Source organism: Vipera berus (genome assembly GCF_964194415.1).
Source record: "Vipera berus genome assembly, chromosome: 13".
Taxonomy (NCBI): Eukaryota; Metazoa; Chordata; class Lepidosauria; order Squamata; family Viperidae; genus Vipera; species Vipera berus.
This window is the reverse complement of record NC_138216.1, coordinates 3,273,168-3,290,268: the sequence shown is the minus strand read 5'-3', so window position 1 is coordinate 3,290,268 and position 17,101 is coordinate 3,273,168. Positions and strand designations below refer to the sequence as shown.

General features: G+C 47.1%; 2 protein-coding genes across 4 annotated transcripts in view; both read right to left on the bottom strand.

The window, feature by feature from the left end:
* The window catches only part of SLC29A4 (solute carrier family 29 member 4), a gene marked incomplete at its 5' end in the record, with an annotated part of 23,037 nt that extends 21,961 nt beyond the window's left edge, over positions 1-1,076 (bottom strand). Inside the window, one exon of one of the 2 annotated variants that reach the window (XM_081338432.1) lies at positions 971-1,076. In XM_081338432.1, the coding sequence (XP_081194558.1) occupies positions 971-1,005 (35 nt within the window). Of the gene's footprint in view, positions 1-929 lie in introns of both variants that reach the window. The other variant, XM_081338431.1, reaches the window with a different exon arrangement.
* On the bottom strand, positions 967-17,101 carry WIPI2 (WD repeat domain, phosphoinositide interacting 2). Of its 2 annotated transcripts, none has more exons than XM_081338435.1 (12): positions 16,211-17,101; positions 10,978-11,060; positions 8,511-8,680; positions 8,292-8,388; positions 7,199-7,296; positions 6,543-6,635; positions 6,335-6,405; positions 5,500-5,607; positions 5,036-5,200; positions 4,436-4,543; positions 3,852-3,985; positions 967-1,113 (listed from the first exon to the last, which is right to left on the bottom strand). In XM_081338435.1, the coding sequence occupies exons 1-12, from the start codon at positions 16,282-16,284 to the stop codon at positions 1,082-1,084; spliced, it is 1,233 nt and encodes a 410-aa protein (XP_081194561.1). In that variant the 5' UTR covers positions 16,285-17,101; the 3' UTR covers positions 967-1,081. The 2 variants fall into 2 exon arrangements, with proteins under 2 accessions (XP_081194561.1, XP_081194560.1); XM_081338434.1 differs by having other exon boundaries at positions 967-3,150; positions 16,211-17,100.

Here is a 17,101-nt window from a genome sequence, read left to right as displayed (position 1 = left end):
CAGCACAAACACACACACACACACACACACACACACACACACAGAGAGAGAGAGAGAGAGAGAGAGAGAGAGAGAGAGAGAGAGAGAGAGAGAGAGAGAGAGAGAGAGAGAGACTTATTGCAGTTAAATCACAGCTTAGTGGGGTTTCCTTGATTGCACCCCACCCTTTCATTTGCACCCACAACCTAAAGTAGGAATGGGTGTGCGTCTGTGATCACAACTATTGTAAGCTGCTCAGAGTCGCTGGATTGTGAGATGGGTGGCATATAAATTTATTACACAAAAATAAAGGCCTCCTGCCCATAAATAGGCAGCTGTATAGGTCCTGCAAGTAGATGAGTAAAGATCTACTCTTTCCTAAATATCAGGACAAAACAAAATTGGTTAAATTGTTCTGTATGTTAACTGGAGGAAACCAAGCCTGTTTATTTCATGATTTCCCCCCCCCCCTTTCTTTTCTTTTCTTCAAAACCCCCCAGCTTTCTCAGGTATTCCTAACTTGAGAAGTGCCCGGCCTGACCTAAAGTGGGGATCAACTGGACGACTGGGAAGGCAATCTTCCTCAATTTCAACAGGTCTTCAACTAGACTGCAGAGCCTCTCTCGCACATATAACTTGCAGAAACATCGGCCATTATTGGAACTGGAATTCCAGGTTCCAGAAGAACCTCAGGTGGAGAAAAGGTTTTGCGCTTAACTGACAGGTCAGCAACGGTGGGGACTTTCAGGACCTTGGACAGCTCAAACCTCGTGTCTTCTACTACAGGGTCCTCAACCTTGGCAACTTTCAAGACTTCTGGACTTCAACTCCCAGAATTCCTCAGCCAGCAAAGAAATCTGAATTTCAGCCCCATTGTGGCAACTGGGAAATGGCGCTTTTAAGGATCTCATCTCCATCAACTCAACAAAAGAAGTAAAAAAGAAACAAACCCTGAATCGAGACAAAAGCAGACGGAGAAACAACGTCTTACAGAAAGAATTGTTTTTCCTTCTTGCAAAGACACATTTTCCCCCATCTTTTTCCTGTATTTTTTTCCCCCAGCAAACATTTTCATTCATTTTTGTTTCCAGGTTAGGCCATGTCACACTTCCAGAGGAGGAGGAGGAGGAAGAGCTGCAACGAAGGAGACAAAAAAAAAATGACACAGGAACATGATTGTTTAAACCTTGAGCCGCCACGTAAGGAGGACACGCGGGCCTTAATTAACACGCTAGAAATGAGCTTTCTTTGAAGACATCCTTCAGAAGGCACCCCAGAGTTCAAGCTTCACCCTTTTAATCTCCCAGAGCAACTATTTGGTGGCAGTTGTGATGGAGGGGGAAACGCACGGCACGACAATATGCCAAATAAAGGGATGGACACCCCCCCCCCAATAAGGGAAAAAAGGTGGAAGAAAGAGGTTAAGGCTGAAATCCACAGGAGCTGGTTCTGCTCTGAAGACTGGAGAGACAAAATAAATAAGTAAGGTTTGTCCATCAGCAGAAAACAAAAACCAGCACAGATCTAGACAGTTGACAAGGTTCTCAAGAGTTTTAAGAAAGCGACAAGACAGGGAAGGATTTCAACGGAGACAAGTAGATTTATACAGCTTGGATAAAAATAACCGAAGGAGGAACATATTTTCTGGTTTAAAAAACTGAAGCCTTGTTAAACTCAACATGCTAGCTAGGTTATGATTGTATAAAGCTCAGGAGGGGTCGGACGTAACAAACCATGGATGCTGGTTACAGCCCGTTTCCTTCAAGCAAACAAATAAAAGCGGATTTGTAGGTCAAGCCCAAGCGTGTAGCCCAATTATGCCGAAGCTGGCTTACACTGGGATCTCAGCAACAGGGAGCAGGACCTGGCAGAGATCTACATTCAAAAATGGAGAAAGGAATCTAGACAGATCCAGATCCCAGCAATTCTGGAGTTCACAGAGACTCCAAGACAAAGTGTGCAAAGTGACCACGTGTGCAATCCCAGATTTTCCAATTCATCCCTTGCTCTCAAAGTTCAGACCTCTCCACTGTCTTGTTGGGGTGCCATCAATGTGCAACTGACTGTGATCTACTAAGCCAAGATTCCTGGCTTCACACAGCTTTTAAAAATGGCCCCAAAAGACAGAGAAAGCTTTCTTTTCCCTTCTCTCTCTCTCTCTCTCTCCCTCCTTGGCCGAGCAAAGCCTTAGCTTTACGCTGGAAGATGCTTGGAAAAACAAGGTCCCCGGCCACGTTGGAAGAGAAAAATTACCACAATCCCACAAACGAGGCAGAATCAGGAGGAGTTTTAATTATCAAAATGGTCCGAGGAGCCGGGGGCAAAGCAAAAGGATACAAATCGGAGAAGAGCTGGAGGAAATGGATCACGGAGGAGAGGTGGGAAAGATTCAGAAGGGAACCGCTTGATCTTTAGTAAAAGTAATGAGTCAAATTTACCAGGCAGGCCTGTTAAGCCGTGCACAAAACAAAACCACTTTTGATTTTTTTTTTTAAAAAAAAGAATTATCATTTTTCTTGTCCAGGCAGAAAGAAGCTAAAGCGTCTTCAGCTCGACAATGCTGCTCTTCCTTCCCCTCGGCCAGTGCGAAGTTCACAAACTTGCTTTCTTTAGAAATAATAATAATTTAAAAATTACCGTTATAAAATGTATTGGCTCGCCTATGTTCACTTGGCACAAAGGAGGCATGCAAAGCTCAAAGGTGCTGAATAAATAGCGGGGGGGGGGGGCGATTTTCTTTTCTTTTCTTTTTTTGGCAACAACAAAAATATACGGGTTATCTCCTGACGGCTAAAAAAAGCAGGCGGCCACCCAGGTGTGTGTTTCCACCTTGGATGGGATGGAAATCGGCGCTACAAAGCTAAGGTGTGCGGGTGTGTGTGTGTGTCTGTGTGTGTATGCATGTTTTGCTTTGAAACTCTTTTGGAGGAAAGTCTTGTCTCCTTTGAGGATCACACTCTTGGTTCAGGCCAAAGTCCGCAGCAATGTCGACAGAAGTCCTCCAAGAAGCGTCAGGCTGACGTTCTCAGCTTTGGGAGTGGAAATCACAGGTCGAAGTTCAGTCAGTCCGAAGGATCATGGGAGGATGTTCGCCATCCTCATCTAGCCGCAGGGAGCTGATGTCGTCCTCCAGGCAAACGCCCCCCACGGCCCCCAGGTCTTCGTTGTAGACTGAAGGAAGATGAACAGGAGACACCGTTCAGAAGGCACCTTCTTGGGGCTCTAGGGAGATTCTCCATCATCCAAGGTCAGGGTTGTTCCAAAGGCGCTTTTGTTTTTTCTTAGGGGTTGTTTCCCCCCACCCCTTCCACTTGAAAATGCTTTCCTTCTCATCTAAGAAGCTTCTTCGGTCCAGAACCGGAGAAAACATATTGGATGAGAAGTGAAATTAAAAAAAGTCTTAATAGCAATAGCTATATATATATATATTGCTATATATTAGCAATAGCTAATATATAGGTGTATATGTCGCTTCAGAAGGCTTTACAGCCCTCTCTAAGCGGTTTACAGTCAGCCTATATTGCCCCCAACAATCCGAGTCCTCATTTTACCGACCTCGGAAAGATGGAAGGCCGAGTCAACCTTGAGTCGGTCAGGATCGAACTCCTGGCAGTGAGCAGAGTGAGCCCGCAGAATTGCACTGGAACCACGGCGCCACCTGGTGGCTCTTAAGTCACCAACCATGGCCATCAACCCAGAGATACTGGAGCACTGCTATCATGTCACCCCTGGTCCTTCTCTACGTTAAACTAGACATACCCCCAATTCCAGCAACCGTTCCTTATATGTTTTAGCCTCCATTCTTCCTGACAAGACAGGGAATCCCTGCAAACGTCTCAGCCCACCGTGGAAACTTTCTGCGTGGTTCTTACCGTGTCTTGTGGGTGAAGAAGGCATATAAGCAGCACCCCTAGTCACAGCGGCACTGTAAGTCTGTGCTACTAGGGGCCTGTCATGGGAGGCAGATTCTAGGATTTCATTGGCTGGCTCCATGCTGCCATCCAACCTAGGGAAACCGACAAGGAGACATCACTAAGCATGCCCTGGTTGCATGAACAGCACAACTCAACGTTGGGCAGGAAAACTCAAGACACACTTGCAGGAACCAGCTATATTTCAGGTCAGATAGGCTCCTCCGACAGAGTCTAATTGTAATCATTTTTGGCACCCAAATGTAATCGTTTTACGAGTGCAATTGAGCCCAGGATTATGGGCTGTAAGTTGTATTGGTCATTAAAGGGTTATTGTGTAACTTTGGGGTCCTCAATCTTGGCAACTTTAAGACTTGTGGACTTCAACTCCCAGAATTCCTCAGCCAGCCAAAGATCACTTCCACAGATGTGTTAGAAGCTCTGTGCCCACCCCCTACTTGGAAGTCCATGTTGTATCTTTAGGACCAACCCTCAAAGAGGATTTTGGGGCAAGGGGGGAAGAGATAGTGAGGGAGGGGACTCACTTGTGCTGTTTCATCAGTGTGCATTCCCCCCCTTCCTGGGGATCCAAATTGTACATGTAGAGATATCCATCGGCAGCCGCCACCAGCAATCGAGGGATTTTCTGAATTCTAGAAGGAATTAAAGATTCATCAGCCAGCACTGATGATGTTGCCTAGGTGGGTAATAAAACGTCTGCAAGAAAACCACCAAGCTCAGAGAGAAGGAAGGAAGGAGAGAAAGGAAGCAAGGAAGAAAGGAAGGAGGAAAGGAGAAAGAAAGGATGGAAGGAAGGAAGGAAGGAGGAAGAGACAGGAAGCAAGGAAGGAGAGAAAGGAAGCAAGCAAGCAAGGAAGAAAGGAGAGAGAAAGATGGAAGGAAGGAAGGAAGGAAGGAAGGAAGGAAGAGAAAGAAAGAAAGAGAAAGAAAGAAAGAAAGAAAGAAAGAAAGAAAGAAAGAAAGAAAGAAAGAAAGAAAGAGTCGCCTGAAGGATATCCATGTAACTATGATCAACACTGCCCAACTGTAAAACCGGAATCCCTGGGGGGGGCCCTCCATCAGCCTCCCTCTCCACCGAAGGAAGCTCTTGTAGCCAAGACCACCCTTCCCGTCCCACTACTCACGTGGCCAAGGCGCAGATGTTTCTGTGCCCACAGAAGGGGAGCCGGACCGTTGCGAAGGCTCGGCCTTGGTTGAACATTTCAGTCACCTGGGCAGGCAGGTAGTTTGGGAACGTCCGAATGGTCTCCACAAAGTAGCCCGTCCAGGTGGTGGGTTCTTCCTGAGGTCTGGAAGGGAGGGAAGAAAGATGGCTGTCAACATTGTCCCCTGAAGACACGAGCGTCCAGCCAAGCAGTTGGGGACTGCTCTTCTTTGCAAAGAGGAGCTTTACGGGACTAATCCCCCCACCAAAAAAAAAAAATTGCAAGCAGGCAGAAGCACAGGACACAATCGACGCCCCTCTGCTTCCCCGCCCCAACTTTCCTTTCTCTTGGAAGGGGACCCTGCAGTCGCTCCGGCTAATGAAGCCAGTTGTCTCTCCGGGTTCAAGCCAATTCGGAGGCCGCCCTGCCTTCCCCAAACTTACTTCTCTTTCACAGTCTCCAACTTGAAGATGTGCACCGTCTCTGTGTTACTGGAAGCCGACAGAAACATGCTATCCATGCTAAAGGCCAATGAAGAGATGCTGACGCACCTGGAGGAAAGAAGCCAAGAGACGGTGGGTCAACCACGGGCGGCCTGTTGCCTGTAGCCCCTCCCTGCCCCCCCACTGCCTCTTATGCTGGAGTCCCTTGCCTTGCCTGCCCTATCGAGGCCAGAAGATGCTGGCAAAGGCTCTGGAGGGGAGAGAGACGGTCTCCCCAAATCGGAAACCCAATTAAAAGTCTGTTCTTGCTGGACAAACCACCTCAAGACTCAGAGGGAGGAAGGGAAAGGGGAAGGGGAAAGGGAAGGAAGGGAAAGGGGGAAGGAAGGGAAAGGTAAAGGGGAAGGAAGGAAGGGGGAAGGAAGGACGCCCCGGCTTTATGGAATCAGCTGCCGGTTGAGCTCCGGACGGCACCTGACCTTCGCTCCTTCCGACGCGGTCTGAAGACCTATCTATTTGAACAAGCCGGCCTGGCCTGATGGGGGATGTGTTGGGGTTTTTTATTGTGGATTTTTATATTATTCTATTGTTTTAGCTCGGGCTCCTATTTAATTCTTTTTTTTTTAATTTTTGTACTCTGTATTTTTATATGTGCCCTGTTCACCGCCCTGAGTCCTTCGGGAGAAGGGCGATATACAAATATAATAAAATAAAATAAATATATAAAATAAAAGAAGGGAGGAAGGAAGGAAGGGCCACTTGTGGAGAGACAGAACAGTTCACACAGCCTTCAATCTCCCCCCAGGACCATCTTCAGACGGCAACCACACATCACCTCTTCATCCCCCTTCGGAATTCAAAGAGCTTCTGCCCTTCTGGAATGGAAAATACCCGGATCACCGTACCCTGTTGAAAGAAAGAGGCCCAACTTTCAAAGCCACCTTCTCCAAGTGACGAAAGCTTCCTTTTTCTGCCTGTCTGATCAACTCAAGCTTCCCCCCCTTTTTTCCCCCCCTTCTTCCATGCAGGGATTAGGAACTCACCTTTTCTGAGGCGGTGGCCAGCTTCGTACCGCTTGCGTCGAAAGCCAGGGCAGCCAGCGGACTATCGTGGGCGGGGATCATGTTGGTAGCTCTCTGTGAGGAAGCACGAGAACGGAAGACCAGACCTTAAGTGTCAACGCTGCTAACATCCGAGGTTTTTGCACTGACGACAGATGGAAATGTAGCCATCTTTTTCCCTTTCATTTTTAAGAGTTAAATGATGCTGGGGAGGGAGGGGATGTGAATGACAGGCCAGCTAGACATAACAACACTAAACCTAGCGTGAGAATCAAGGTTACTGAGCCCAGAGCTTATAAAGAATTGGCGGGCTGGAGAGCTGGAGAGGAGGTCCGCGCTTCAAGCTAATTGGGGAATGTGATTTATGACAGTTAATTGGAGAAGGGAATTTGGCTTTGATACTACATGCCCGGGGAGGGGGGAAAATTCAGTTTTTGGCTTCGATTATGTAATTGCCGATATTATGCTACTCGAATAAAAGATCTTTGAAGGTAAGCAATGCCTCGAGGTTCTTTTAAAGAGTTTCATCTGTCGGAATCATGACACTTAGAGCAGAACGGTGGCTCCTGCCCTCCCATCCGCCCAAAAAGCCTCCAATTTCCAGAGTCAGAGCATGGTGGAAGCCTGCAGGATCTTACCAGGTTGATGGTGTCGAACACTTGGACTTCACCGATGGTCGCGCTCCCTGGATAAGCCAGGTAACAGTTATCATTGTTTATGGACAGGGAACATAAGCCTAAGAAAAACAGAGAGGGAACGACACAATAGGAGTCTCTCCTTTCCAAAACTGCCATGAAAGAATCAAGATTAATTACAACAATAATATTATCAACCCTTAATGGATTTTTGCTAGCCAGGACGAAATCATGTGATTTTTTTTTAAGGTTATGTCTACGGAGAGACCGTGTGGGATGGTTAAAAGATGGTTTGTTGTGTTTTAAAAGAAAGTGATAAGTTGTTAAAAAAGGTTTATATTTATGGAGGTGAAGAGGGAAGCTATTTCTTTGAATTTCTTATTGATTACATTTTTTTCCTTTTATGTTCTTCCCACCCACTCCCCTTTTCTGCACTCGCTTTGCCAAAAATGTGATTACGTGACTGTGTGTCGTGTGTGTGTGTGTGTGTGTGAGTGGTAACTTCAAGATGGGTCATTAGTACCTTCTTTGGAACCAGTTGTAACTTTGAACGGTCATTAAGCAAGAATTAGTTCTAACTGGCTCTTGGTTTTTGACAAAAAAAAAGACAAGGTGCCAATGTGAATGTTGTGCCAAGCAAATGCAGAAGGAAAGTGTCTCAATCTGATCCGTCCTTCCTTCGGGCCCCAGGAGCCTGGCTGTGTGCGTGCATCACAACTTCCCAATCTGGGTGATGTCAAAAACATCAGATAAGCTCAACTAACTGTGTAGGAGACCAGCATTGCGGAATCTGGGGGTGGAGTCAAAAGAGGAATCAGCCAAGAGTCTCCACGGAGGTGCAAAAGAGTTAAGACCCAACTTTCTTGAATGTCATTAACCTTTACCTAGCTGTGTAGATTCCTGTGCATGGATACTGGTAGAAATAAATCAGTTTAAATGCGGTTTTCACATCTGGCCCAAGTCTTTCGTGCCTGACACCAACATCCCTCAGATGAACGCGCCCACCTTATGGTTTTGGAAGTAACCAGCTAAAATGGGGGAGCGGAAAGGTATCAGCGTCAGAGGAGGATCAAAGGAGAGTAAGGAGCATCTTTACCTGCAGGATTGGGGGGCGTCTCCCTGATGGTGTGCAGCACCTTCATATCCCGTATATTATGTATGTACAGAGACTCTTCTAGGCACACGATCAATCTCTGGGGGAAAGAAATAAAAAAAAGAAGGAAAAGGAGAGAGAGAGAAGCAGATAACAATAGCACTTAAGATTTATACAGATAGTACCACCAGGAGAAGCTCAGCTGAGTGGGCCCCCACTAACCTGCCTGTTCAGCTTGACGGCCAAGATGGTGTTGGAATAGCTGTAGTTGCAGATCTCTGTCCCTTTCTTGAAGTGGCAGACTTTCAGCTTGCGAGGCGCTCGGAGGCTCACGATGGCTACCAGGCTGCTGGAAAAGAGCCGTTCCACAATGCAGACGTCTTCTGTGTCAGCTGCAGGGTGACGGTGGAAAGGGAACAGGGTGACACGAAACCACCAACTGGGTTAACTGCAGATGCTCTGGGCATGAGACTCACCCACCCACCCACCCAGAAATTGTCTAGGATGTCTCTAGAAGGTTGTCTGGATAGAACATTGGGCATCTACAGTTCCTATTACTTTACTAGACCACCTGTGGTCTGTGGGGTTTATTATAGAATGGAGCTGGAAGGGACCTTGGAGGTCTTCTAGTCCAGCCCCCTGCTCAAGCAGGAGAACCTATACCATCTCAGACAAGTGACTGTCTAGCCTCTTCTTAAAAAATCTCCAGTGATGGAGCGTCCACGATTTTTGGAGGCAAAGCTGTTCCACTGGTTGATTGTCCTCACTGTCAGGAAGTTTCTCCTTAATTCCAGGTTATTTTTCTCTTTGATCAGTTTCCAACCGTTGTTTCTCGTCCCGCCCTCTGTTGCTTTGGTGAATAACGTGACCACCCCTCTTCTTTGGGGCAGCCCCTCAAATACTGGAAGACTGCTATCATGTCACCCCTAGTGCTTCTTTTCACTAGACCAGCCATACCCAATTCCTGCAAAGTATTCAGAGACACTTCCTCACTAGACGGAGAAGTAGAGCGAGCATGGGCAGGCAGAAAAGCACTGAGAGTAACTTTTGATTTCCTGCTGGCTTCCCCATTGAATTTCCTGGTAGGAAGCTGACCGGGAATGTTGGAAATAACGATCACAGGACCGCGTCAGCACTGAAGCAGCGATAATGCTGTTAAAATGTCATGGGTCCCGGATTTGGGACACCTTCTTTTAAGTTAGCCCATTTGAGGTTTGTTGATTCAATGACTGCTGCCCTACAATCCTCTGTTTCGCCCAACTAAAAGTTACAAACGGACACGAAAGTTTTAGCAGTGCACAGATTTTTTTAAAAAACAAGGGCGGAGGTACATGGGTCTAAGAGACAGACCATTTCCAAGTGAACCGGAACATTGGAGGCAGTCAATTAAACTACTGCCAGCCAGAGACAGTCTCTCCCTGGTGGATCAATAGGTTGCCTATAAATAGCCTGCACATATTTCAGCGCGAAGCTGTTAAGTGGGTGAAGGCGAAAGAACAAGAGGGGTAAAAGTCCTCCACTCACTGAAGCTTTGAGAGCTGTAAATAAAAAGCAACTAAAAATCGTTGCTGCTAAACACACTTCAGGCCGCTAGTGAGGCCTCCTGGATGGAGCTATTAATATAAATCTAACATTATCAAATTGCGTTGCAGCCGGTGTTGGCCAACTAGGAAAACGGCCAGGGAAGTTAATATCTTGAGTGGTTCTGATTCGTGAGTCCATCCGACCGAGAGACGGCGTTCTGCTTTCCGAGCTAGTCAGAGAAATTCAGGAAGCTGGAGACAAAGTGGACGCTCCGAGCGAGGAGTACATGCAGGATCCAATCCGGATCGGTCACCGGGACCAGAGGGTTAGTCTTCCAAGCTTTTGGTCTCATGCTGGGAACCTCTCTCTAGCAGAGTGTGTGTTTTGGGCTGTTCTATGTGTGGTATTTACATGGTATCTGTTGTGTGTGGCTTTTTAGATGTTGATTGGGGTGTTGATGGCTGGCAATTAAATCCTTGGTTGTTGTTTCCTTGTGCTGCCCAGCCCTCACCTCCTAAGTACTTGGTAAGCTGGGGGTAAATCAGAAGTCCTGTTGACTGACAAGGATCTATTTCCCAGGCTTCAATCATTTCCCCGGCTGTTTTTGAGCCTGCTCATCCAACAATCTTAATAGCTGCAAAACTGAATGTAAATCAACAGCCAACGATTTAATAGCCAGCCATCAACACCCCAATCAACAACTAAAAAGCCACACACAACAGCATATAAATGCTGCACACAGGATAGCCCAATGCGCAGATTCTGGAGAGGGAAGTTCCCTTTCAACACGAAAGCTCGGAAGACAAAACCTCTCTTTCCGGTGACTGACCCAGATTGGATCCTGCAACGTTATCCTGGGACGCGTATCTTCGCCTTCAATTGTGAGCAGTCTGTGACCCAAGGCCACGTGAAGCTGCTACGATTTCACAGAAGACCTCCCCATGTTGGAAACCGGAATGGTCTCGTCATAGACGTAGTCCTCGACTTAATTCATTTAGCAACTGAACTCGAAAGTTACGGCGGCACTGAAAAAAGTGACTTACAATGAGGAACTGCAGTCCATATATCCTAACGTTGAGAAGGCGGAGGAATCCCACCTTAGTCTGCAGCCATAATTTAGGGAAACGGAGACCCAGAAGGGGAAAGGACACCAAGGGACACTTACTGCACTCATAGATCTGCTCCAGTTTATCCACAGAAGAGAGAGAGAAGAATTTGTAGCCCAGCACGCTGCCGACGGCCAAGGAGCTGAAAAATAAGCCACAGATCAAACAAGGATACCGATTTTTTTAATATACATTTATTTTATACGAAGCATGCTAAACTCCTAACATTTCTCCCAAGACCCTCAAACGCCCCCCCACCTTTGCAAAATCCAGCGCTCAGCCTTTTGTCTCTTGCACACCCCACCAAAAGCCAGCGACAGATTGAGTCCTTCGGGAGAAGGGCGGTATACAAATAAAATTAATAATTAATAATAATAATAAACTGAGCTGGTTGCAAGCAGGGACAGTTGAAAATGGATCTACAGTCCTCGAGTTATGTTGCTTAGCAGCCGTTGGAAGCTCTAGCAGACCTACCTGGGGGCTATCTGCCACCTGGATTTGAAATTCCGATTATTCCCCCCCACCCCGCAGCTTTGCAGTCATGTGAGCAATTTATAACCCTTTGCGGCATCCCTGTCAGCTCCCCAAATCCTTATTACTTCCTTATTTCCCTTTCATGTGTGTGTGTGTATAATGTATGTGTGTGTATATATGTATATGTGTGTGTATGTATGTTTATATGCGTGTGTGTGTGTACATATATATATATATATACACACACACACACACACATATATATATATATACATATACATATATATACATATACAGTATATATATGTATGTATGTATGTATGTATGTATATATATATATGTATACACACAGACACCACTTCTGCCCTTGAGAAAGGAATGCGTCTCCGATAAGGGAGACGGTTGCAGAGAAACGAAAGCTGGAGAAGACCTTGAGATGCGTGCCAACTGTGGCAGTTACCCGCACATCGTTGCCACCTGTAGATTGGCTGAATTTCAAATGGATATTATAACTCTTGGGGGGGGGGAGGAATATTGCTGGCTTAACTATACCGTTTGAGCAGGATTTTCCCCAGATCTTGCCTTGACTTCCTTGCTGTCACTGACCCCTAATAAAAGTTTCCTTTGGAGACAATGTCTGTTTCAACAGTTCTGCTTTCTTGGGTGGTTAGCTGAGGGGGGGAGGGGGTGTCCTTACAGTCTCGTTGTCCCGTGACAACGCTTTACTGAAAATGAACTCTTATTGGGTTGTTGGGGTTTTTTGGGGTGGGGGGGGAAAGCAAATCTGCAATCGTAGTGAATAATTAGATCACTTTAATGGCTGCGATTTACTTAATGAACCTTGCAAAAAAAAAAAAGGTCATTAAAAATAGGAGGGTGGCCAAGTCAATACAAGACCATCACCATTTGCCACTGTGATGGGCAGGCTCCCATTATGGTCCTAAGCTGATGCCCACACTGTATTGTTGTTTGCATTGGGTTGATTTGTTTGCGCCGAGCTAGATAATATTTTGTCTACACTCTGCAGCACAATTCTTCTATTTGGGAAGGCCGGGGAAGGAGAGATACAGCATACGGATCTGTTGGTTTATTGCAAAGGCTGGTTATCCTCAAGAGAGAAATAGCTATTGATTATTTTTAAAAAAAGCCTCATTTGTATCTCAGCACGGAGACGAATCGCACGACAATTCATTTTCTTTTCGAAAGTACAGAAAACTAAAACGCTTCTCTCTAATGCACCCCAAAGGGAAAGTCAGCATTTTTTAATCTAGTGGTTTCGAGATTATTTATAGAGTTTATACTAGCCGTTATTTATAAGTCACTATCAATTTTAACAGGCTCTAAAGCAAGCAGAACTCACCGTAGGCTCTCTTCTTGCTAATTGGTTTGTGCTTAAATTGTAAGCCGCCCTGAGTCTTCGGAGAAGGGCGGGATATAAATGGGATTAAAATAAAATAAGTAATGATTTAGGGGGGAAAAGGGGAAGGCAAAAAAAAAGACTCGGTGTTATGGAGAGCAAAATGGATTAAAAATAATCCCGTCATCCGGCAATGAGAAATATTCAACAGAATGATATATTGTTTTACTGCCTTTTAAGTGTGTGTGTGTGTGTGGGGGGGGGGAAATGCAAGTCCACCACAGTCAAGGCTGCCTTTGGGGTACCATTGGAGGTCAAAAAACAAGAGTTTTTGTCGGACTCTTATTTTTAAGAAGACGATCAAACGGATCTCATAATATAAGCAGTCAGAGAAGTGAGGGGGGAAATTTGAGGATTTACCTGTTGGGCAATGGAAGCAAGAGTTGCTGGGTGTGTGGAATTAGTGGCTGGGGATCCAGGAAAGTGAACTGGCCCATTCTTCTTTGCTCATCCTGCCTACAAGACCAACCCAATTCTACAAGCAGCTCAACCCCAAAGTTTAATCACTTCCTGTTATTGACTTCTGGTGGATCATTTTTTCTTCAATAGCCATTCGTTACAGTGCAGACCCCTCTCTTGCAAAGCTAGTTAGTTTCAAAGCTCCCAAGTTGGGCCTTCCCTTCTTTGCAAAAGAACTCAACCCACTTTGCATTCAAGAGACGAGGCCTCTGCAGCACTCCGGTTTTGGGCTCTCCTGCCAACTCGCAAATGTACACACACATACACACACACACACAGAGAAGTAACCACCGGTGGTGGAGTGAATGGAACAAGCCACCACGGAAGGGAAGACGGGAACAGCCAAAGCAGCTTAGTGTTTTTCCTCCCAAGTGAACCACACAGAAAAAATAATAATAATCTGACCTGGCTTTCCAGGAGTGTTTATAGCACATTTGCTTATATTCAAGCAAAGACATCGCGGTTCCTGTCTTTAACCGTTACGTTATGAAAGAATCATGTGAAAGCAGACTGTGAGAGCAGGGGGGGAAATACTGGCTTCCCTTCCCTGCTCCTCCATTTCAATATTCCTAACTTAAAAGAGTGGCTGGTTTTTATGAAAATGATAAAATCTCTTTTACGAGAAGGCAGAATCTGAAGAGGAAAGAGTCAGCCCTATTAACTAGCTAGGGTAAGTTGTCCCAAAGGTGCTTTTCAAAAGGCAACGGGATTTTCTTTGTTTTTCCTTTGAAAAATTGTCCAAGATACTTCTGTTCACAACTGGAGGAGCTTCTTGAATGAGAAGCAAAACGTATTCAAGGAGAAAACAAAGAAAGTTCATTTGCCTTTTGAAAAACACCTCTGGGGCAACCGTGAATGACCTGGAGGATTGAGAATCTTCAGACATTTAGATAAGTCAGGAATTGTTTCCCCCCCCCCCATTTTTGTTTATTATCCGAGCCTTTTTAGATGGACCTAAGAAACTGCAAGCGCTTTTTCATCCCTGCAAAGAGAGAAAGATCTGACCGAGTGAGCTGTCAGAATGTGCTTCTCTAAAGCCTCATTTCACAACCTTGGCCACTTTTAAAGATGGGTGGACTTATACTCCCAGAATGCCTCAGCCACTGCTGAGCACTCTGGGACAGTGTTTCTCAACCTTAGCGGCTTTTACGATGAGTAGACTTCAAATCCCAGAATTTTCCCAGCCAACAGGGGCCATCCATACTTCCAGGAAAAGAGAAGTCCATAAAATAGGGGCTACCACCGAGAAGGCCTGGCCAGAGCTGACTCAGCCACAAATCTAACCGCAAATTGCTTAAACTTTCCTTGGTTTTTAGATTCTTCTACATCAACCCCGACTGTCCTCTGGAAGGACAGATCTTAAAGCTGATGCTGAAATCCTTTGGCCACCAAATGAGAAGAGAGAGACTCTTTGGAAAGGAGCCCAGTGTTGAGAAAGATGAAAGGCAACAGGAGAAGGGGATGGCAGAGAGAATCAGACTGCTGGCCGGTGTCATCAACACACAATGAACGTGAATGTGGGCAACCCCGGGAGACAGTGCAGGACAGGGGGAAGGGCTGGCATGCTACGGTCCATGGGGTCGCGACGAGGGAGACACCACTTAAGAGACTTCACAACAAAATCAAACCAGGCTAACGTTTTACATGTCATTTATCCGACCAAACAAACGACAAACCAATAAAACAAGGAGAAAACAGTTAATACGGCTACCTCCCCAAATTACCGCATCAGCGGAGGAAACAAGAGCCAAGGAATAAAGCCTCCATTTCAGGGCAGGGTTGCAAAGCCTGAAATGTCTTAAAAAGAGTTTTTCTCAACGGATTCCCACGAGGCACCAAACCCGCACCCTGACTTACTTTTTAAATAGGTCCCGGGGGGGGGGGGGAGGGGGAAGAAATCCCCAGATAGGCAAATGTCCTCCATCTTGGTTAACCTTCTATTTCCCTCCCCCCCTTTATGAAACCCACCCAACCCAATGAACCCCTACTTGGACAACTGTCTCCCCATGGAGATTTGGGGGGGGGTTTCTTGGCCCTCTGGCGTCCCTCCCAGGAGAGGTTTGGGCTGCCTCCGCTCCAGGATGGCTCAATGGGCTTCCCCTTTGCCCTAAGGCAGGGGTAGGCAACCTTGGCTCTTTTATGACTCGTGGACTTCAACTCCCAGAATTCCTGAGCCGGCATGGCTCACCTTGGAAACCTCTCCCTTTCCCCCCTCAGCATAGCTGGCTCAGGAATTCTGGGAGTTGAAGTCCGTGAGTCATAAAGCGGCCTAAGGCCTAGGCCAGGGGTAGGCAACCTCGGCTCTTTTATGACTCGTGGACTTCAACTCCCAGAATTCCTGAGCCGGCATGGCTCATCTTGGAAACCTCTCCCTTTCCCCCCCCCCCTCAGCGTAGCTGGCTCAGGAATTCTGGGAGTTGAAGTCCACGAGTCATAAAGCGGCCTAAGGCCTAGGCCAGGGGTAGGCAACCTTGGCTCTTTTACGACTCGTGGACTTCAACTCCCAGAATTCCTGAGCCAGCCATGGCTCAGCTTGGAAACCTCTCCCTTTCCCCCCTCAGCGTGGCTGGCTCAGGAATTCTGGGAGTTGAAGTCCACGAGTCATAAAAGAGCCAAGGTTGCCTACCCCTTTGCCCAGGGCAAAGGGCTGGGCTAGATGGCCTCTGGGTGCCCCCTCAATCCCCTCCCCTTTTCTTTCTGGGATGAAACCCGTGTGGGGCAGCCTTTCCCCCCTTCCCAAGGCCCATCATCCACAACCAGTGGTGGTGGGGGAAAGGTAGGAAGCCAGGTGGGGGAAAGGGCATCTTGGCCACGCCCCCTCCTCCTCCTCCTCACCCCCCCTCCCCGCTTTCGAATCTTGGCTCCTGCCTCTCGCCCCCCCCCGCCCGCGGGGAGCACGCGCGTGCGCGCTCCCTCTGGCCACGCCCCCCTCCCTTCCTTACGTGTTGTCCTGGTTGAAGTTGGCGAAGAGCAGTTGGCCGGAGCCGGCCTCGCCGCTCTGACTGGCTAAGTTCATGGCGGCCTGGTCGCGCGTCCTTGGCCGTCGGGAGCGCAAAAAAGGACGGCGAGGCTCAGCCTCGGAGGCGCCCGGCCCGGCTCATCTTCTCCGGCCGTTTCCTCATCGCCTTCTCCGCGGCGCCTTGTTTACGCTGGGCTAGCGGCCCAAGCCTCTGGGCGCGTGCGCCATCCCGCTCCTCCTTTCCCAGCGGCCTCTTCGGCCTCGCGCAGGCGCGCTGGGAGGAAAGACGGGAGAGCCGGCAGGAACAGCCAGGCGCCTGCGCACTGGCTCTCGAGAGCCGCCGAGCTGGATTTTTTCTTCTCTCTCTCTTTTTTCCGCTTGTGTGTGTGTGTGTGCGCAGGCGCGGTTTCGCTTTCTGCCTGCAGGTTGCTTTTGCAGTGGGAAACCAGGGCTTCCCAAACGAGGCAAAAAAGATGCCCAAAGGCAACGATTAAAGATAATTCCATCATTGGTTCCTCTTAGGAATACATCGTTAAAAATGGACAAATAATTTAAAAGCAGACACCCCCCCCAAAAAAGTAATAATAAAAAAATTAAAAAAGCAAAAACCCGATTCATTGGCTAGCTTATGGAAAGGAATGCAAGGAAACGCCAGATCATGCCAATGAAATAAAGGGGAAATAAACGAAATAAAGAAAATGGAAGAAAAAGCTCCCAATTCAGCCTGTATAATAATTCCTCATTTTTACTCCTCTTGCAATTTCACGGGGGAAGCAATATTCGAAGGGGTTTGTTTAACCCAACTACGGTGGAACATTTTATTTCTGCGATAAAGATGATGCTTCGGCTTTGCATTCCCCCCCCCTAGACAAAA

Excerpts from the sequence above, each read along its gene's own strand:
- WIPI2 (XM_081338434.1), bottom strand. The coding sequence starts at position 16,284 with ATGAACTTAGCCAGTCAGAGCGGCGAGGCCGGCTCCGGCCAACTGCTC. Across the intron at positions 8,681-10,977 it reads GGAGCAGATCTATGAGTGCA|CTGACACAGAAGACGTCTGC; the intron begins GTAAGTGTCCCT and ends GTCACCCTGCAG. Across the intron at positions 5,201-5,499 it reads TTGGAGACTGTGAAAGAGAA|ACCTCAGGAAGAACCCACCA; the intron begins GTAAGTTTGGGG and ends CCTCCCTTCCAG.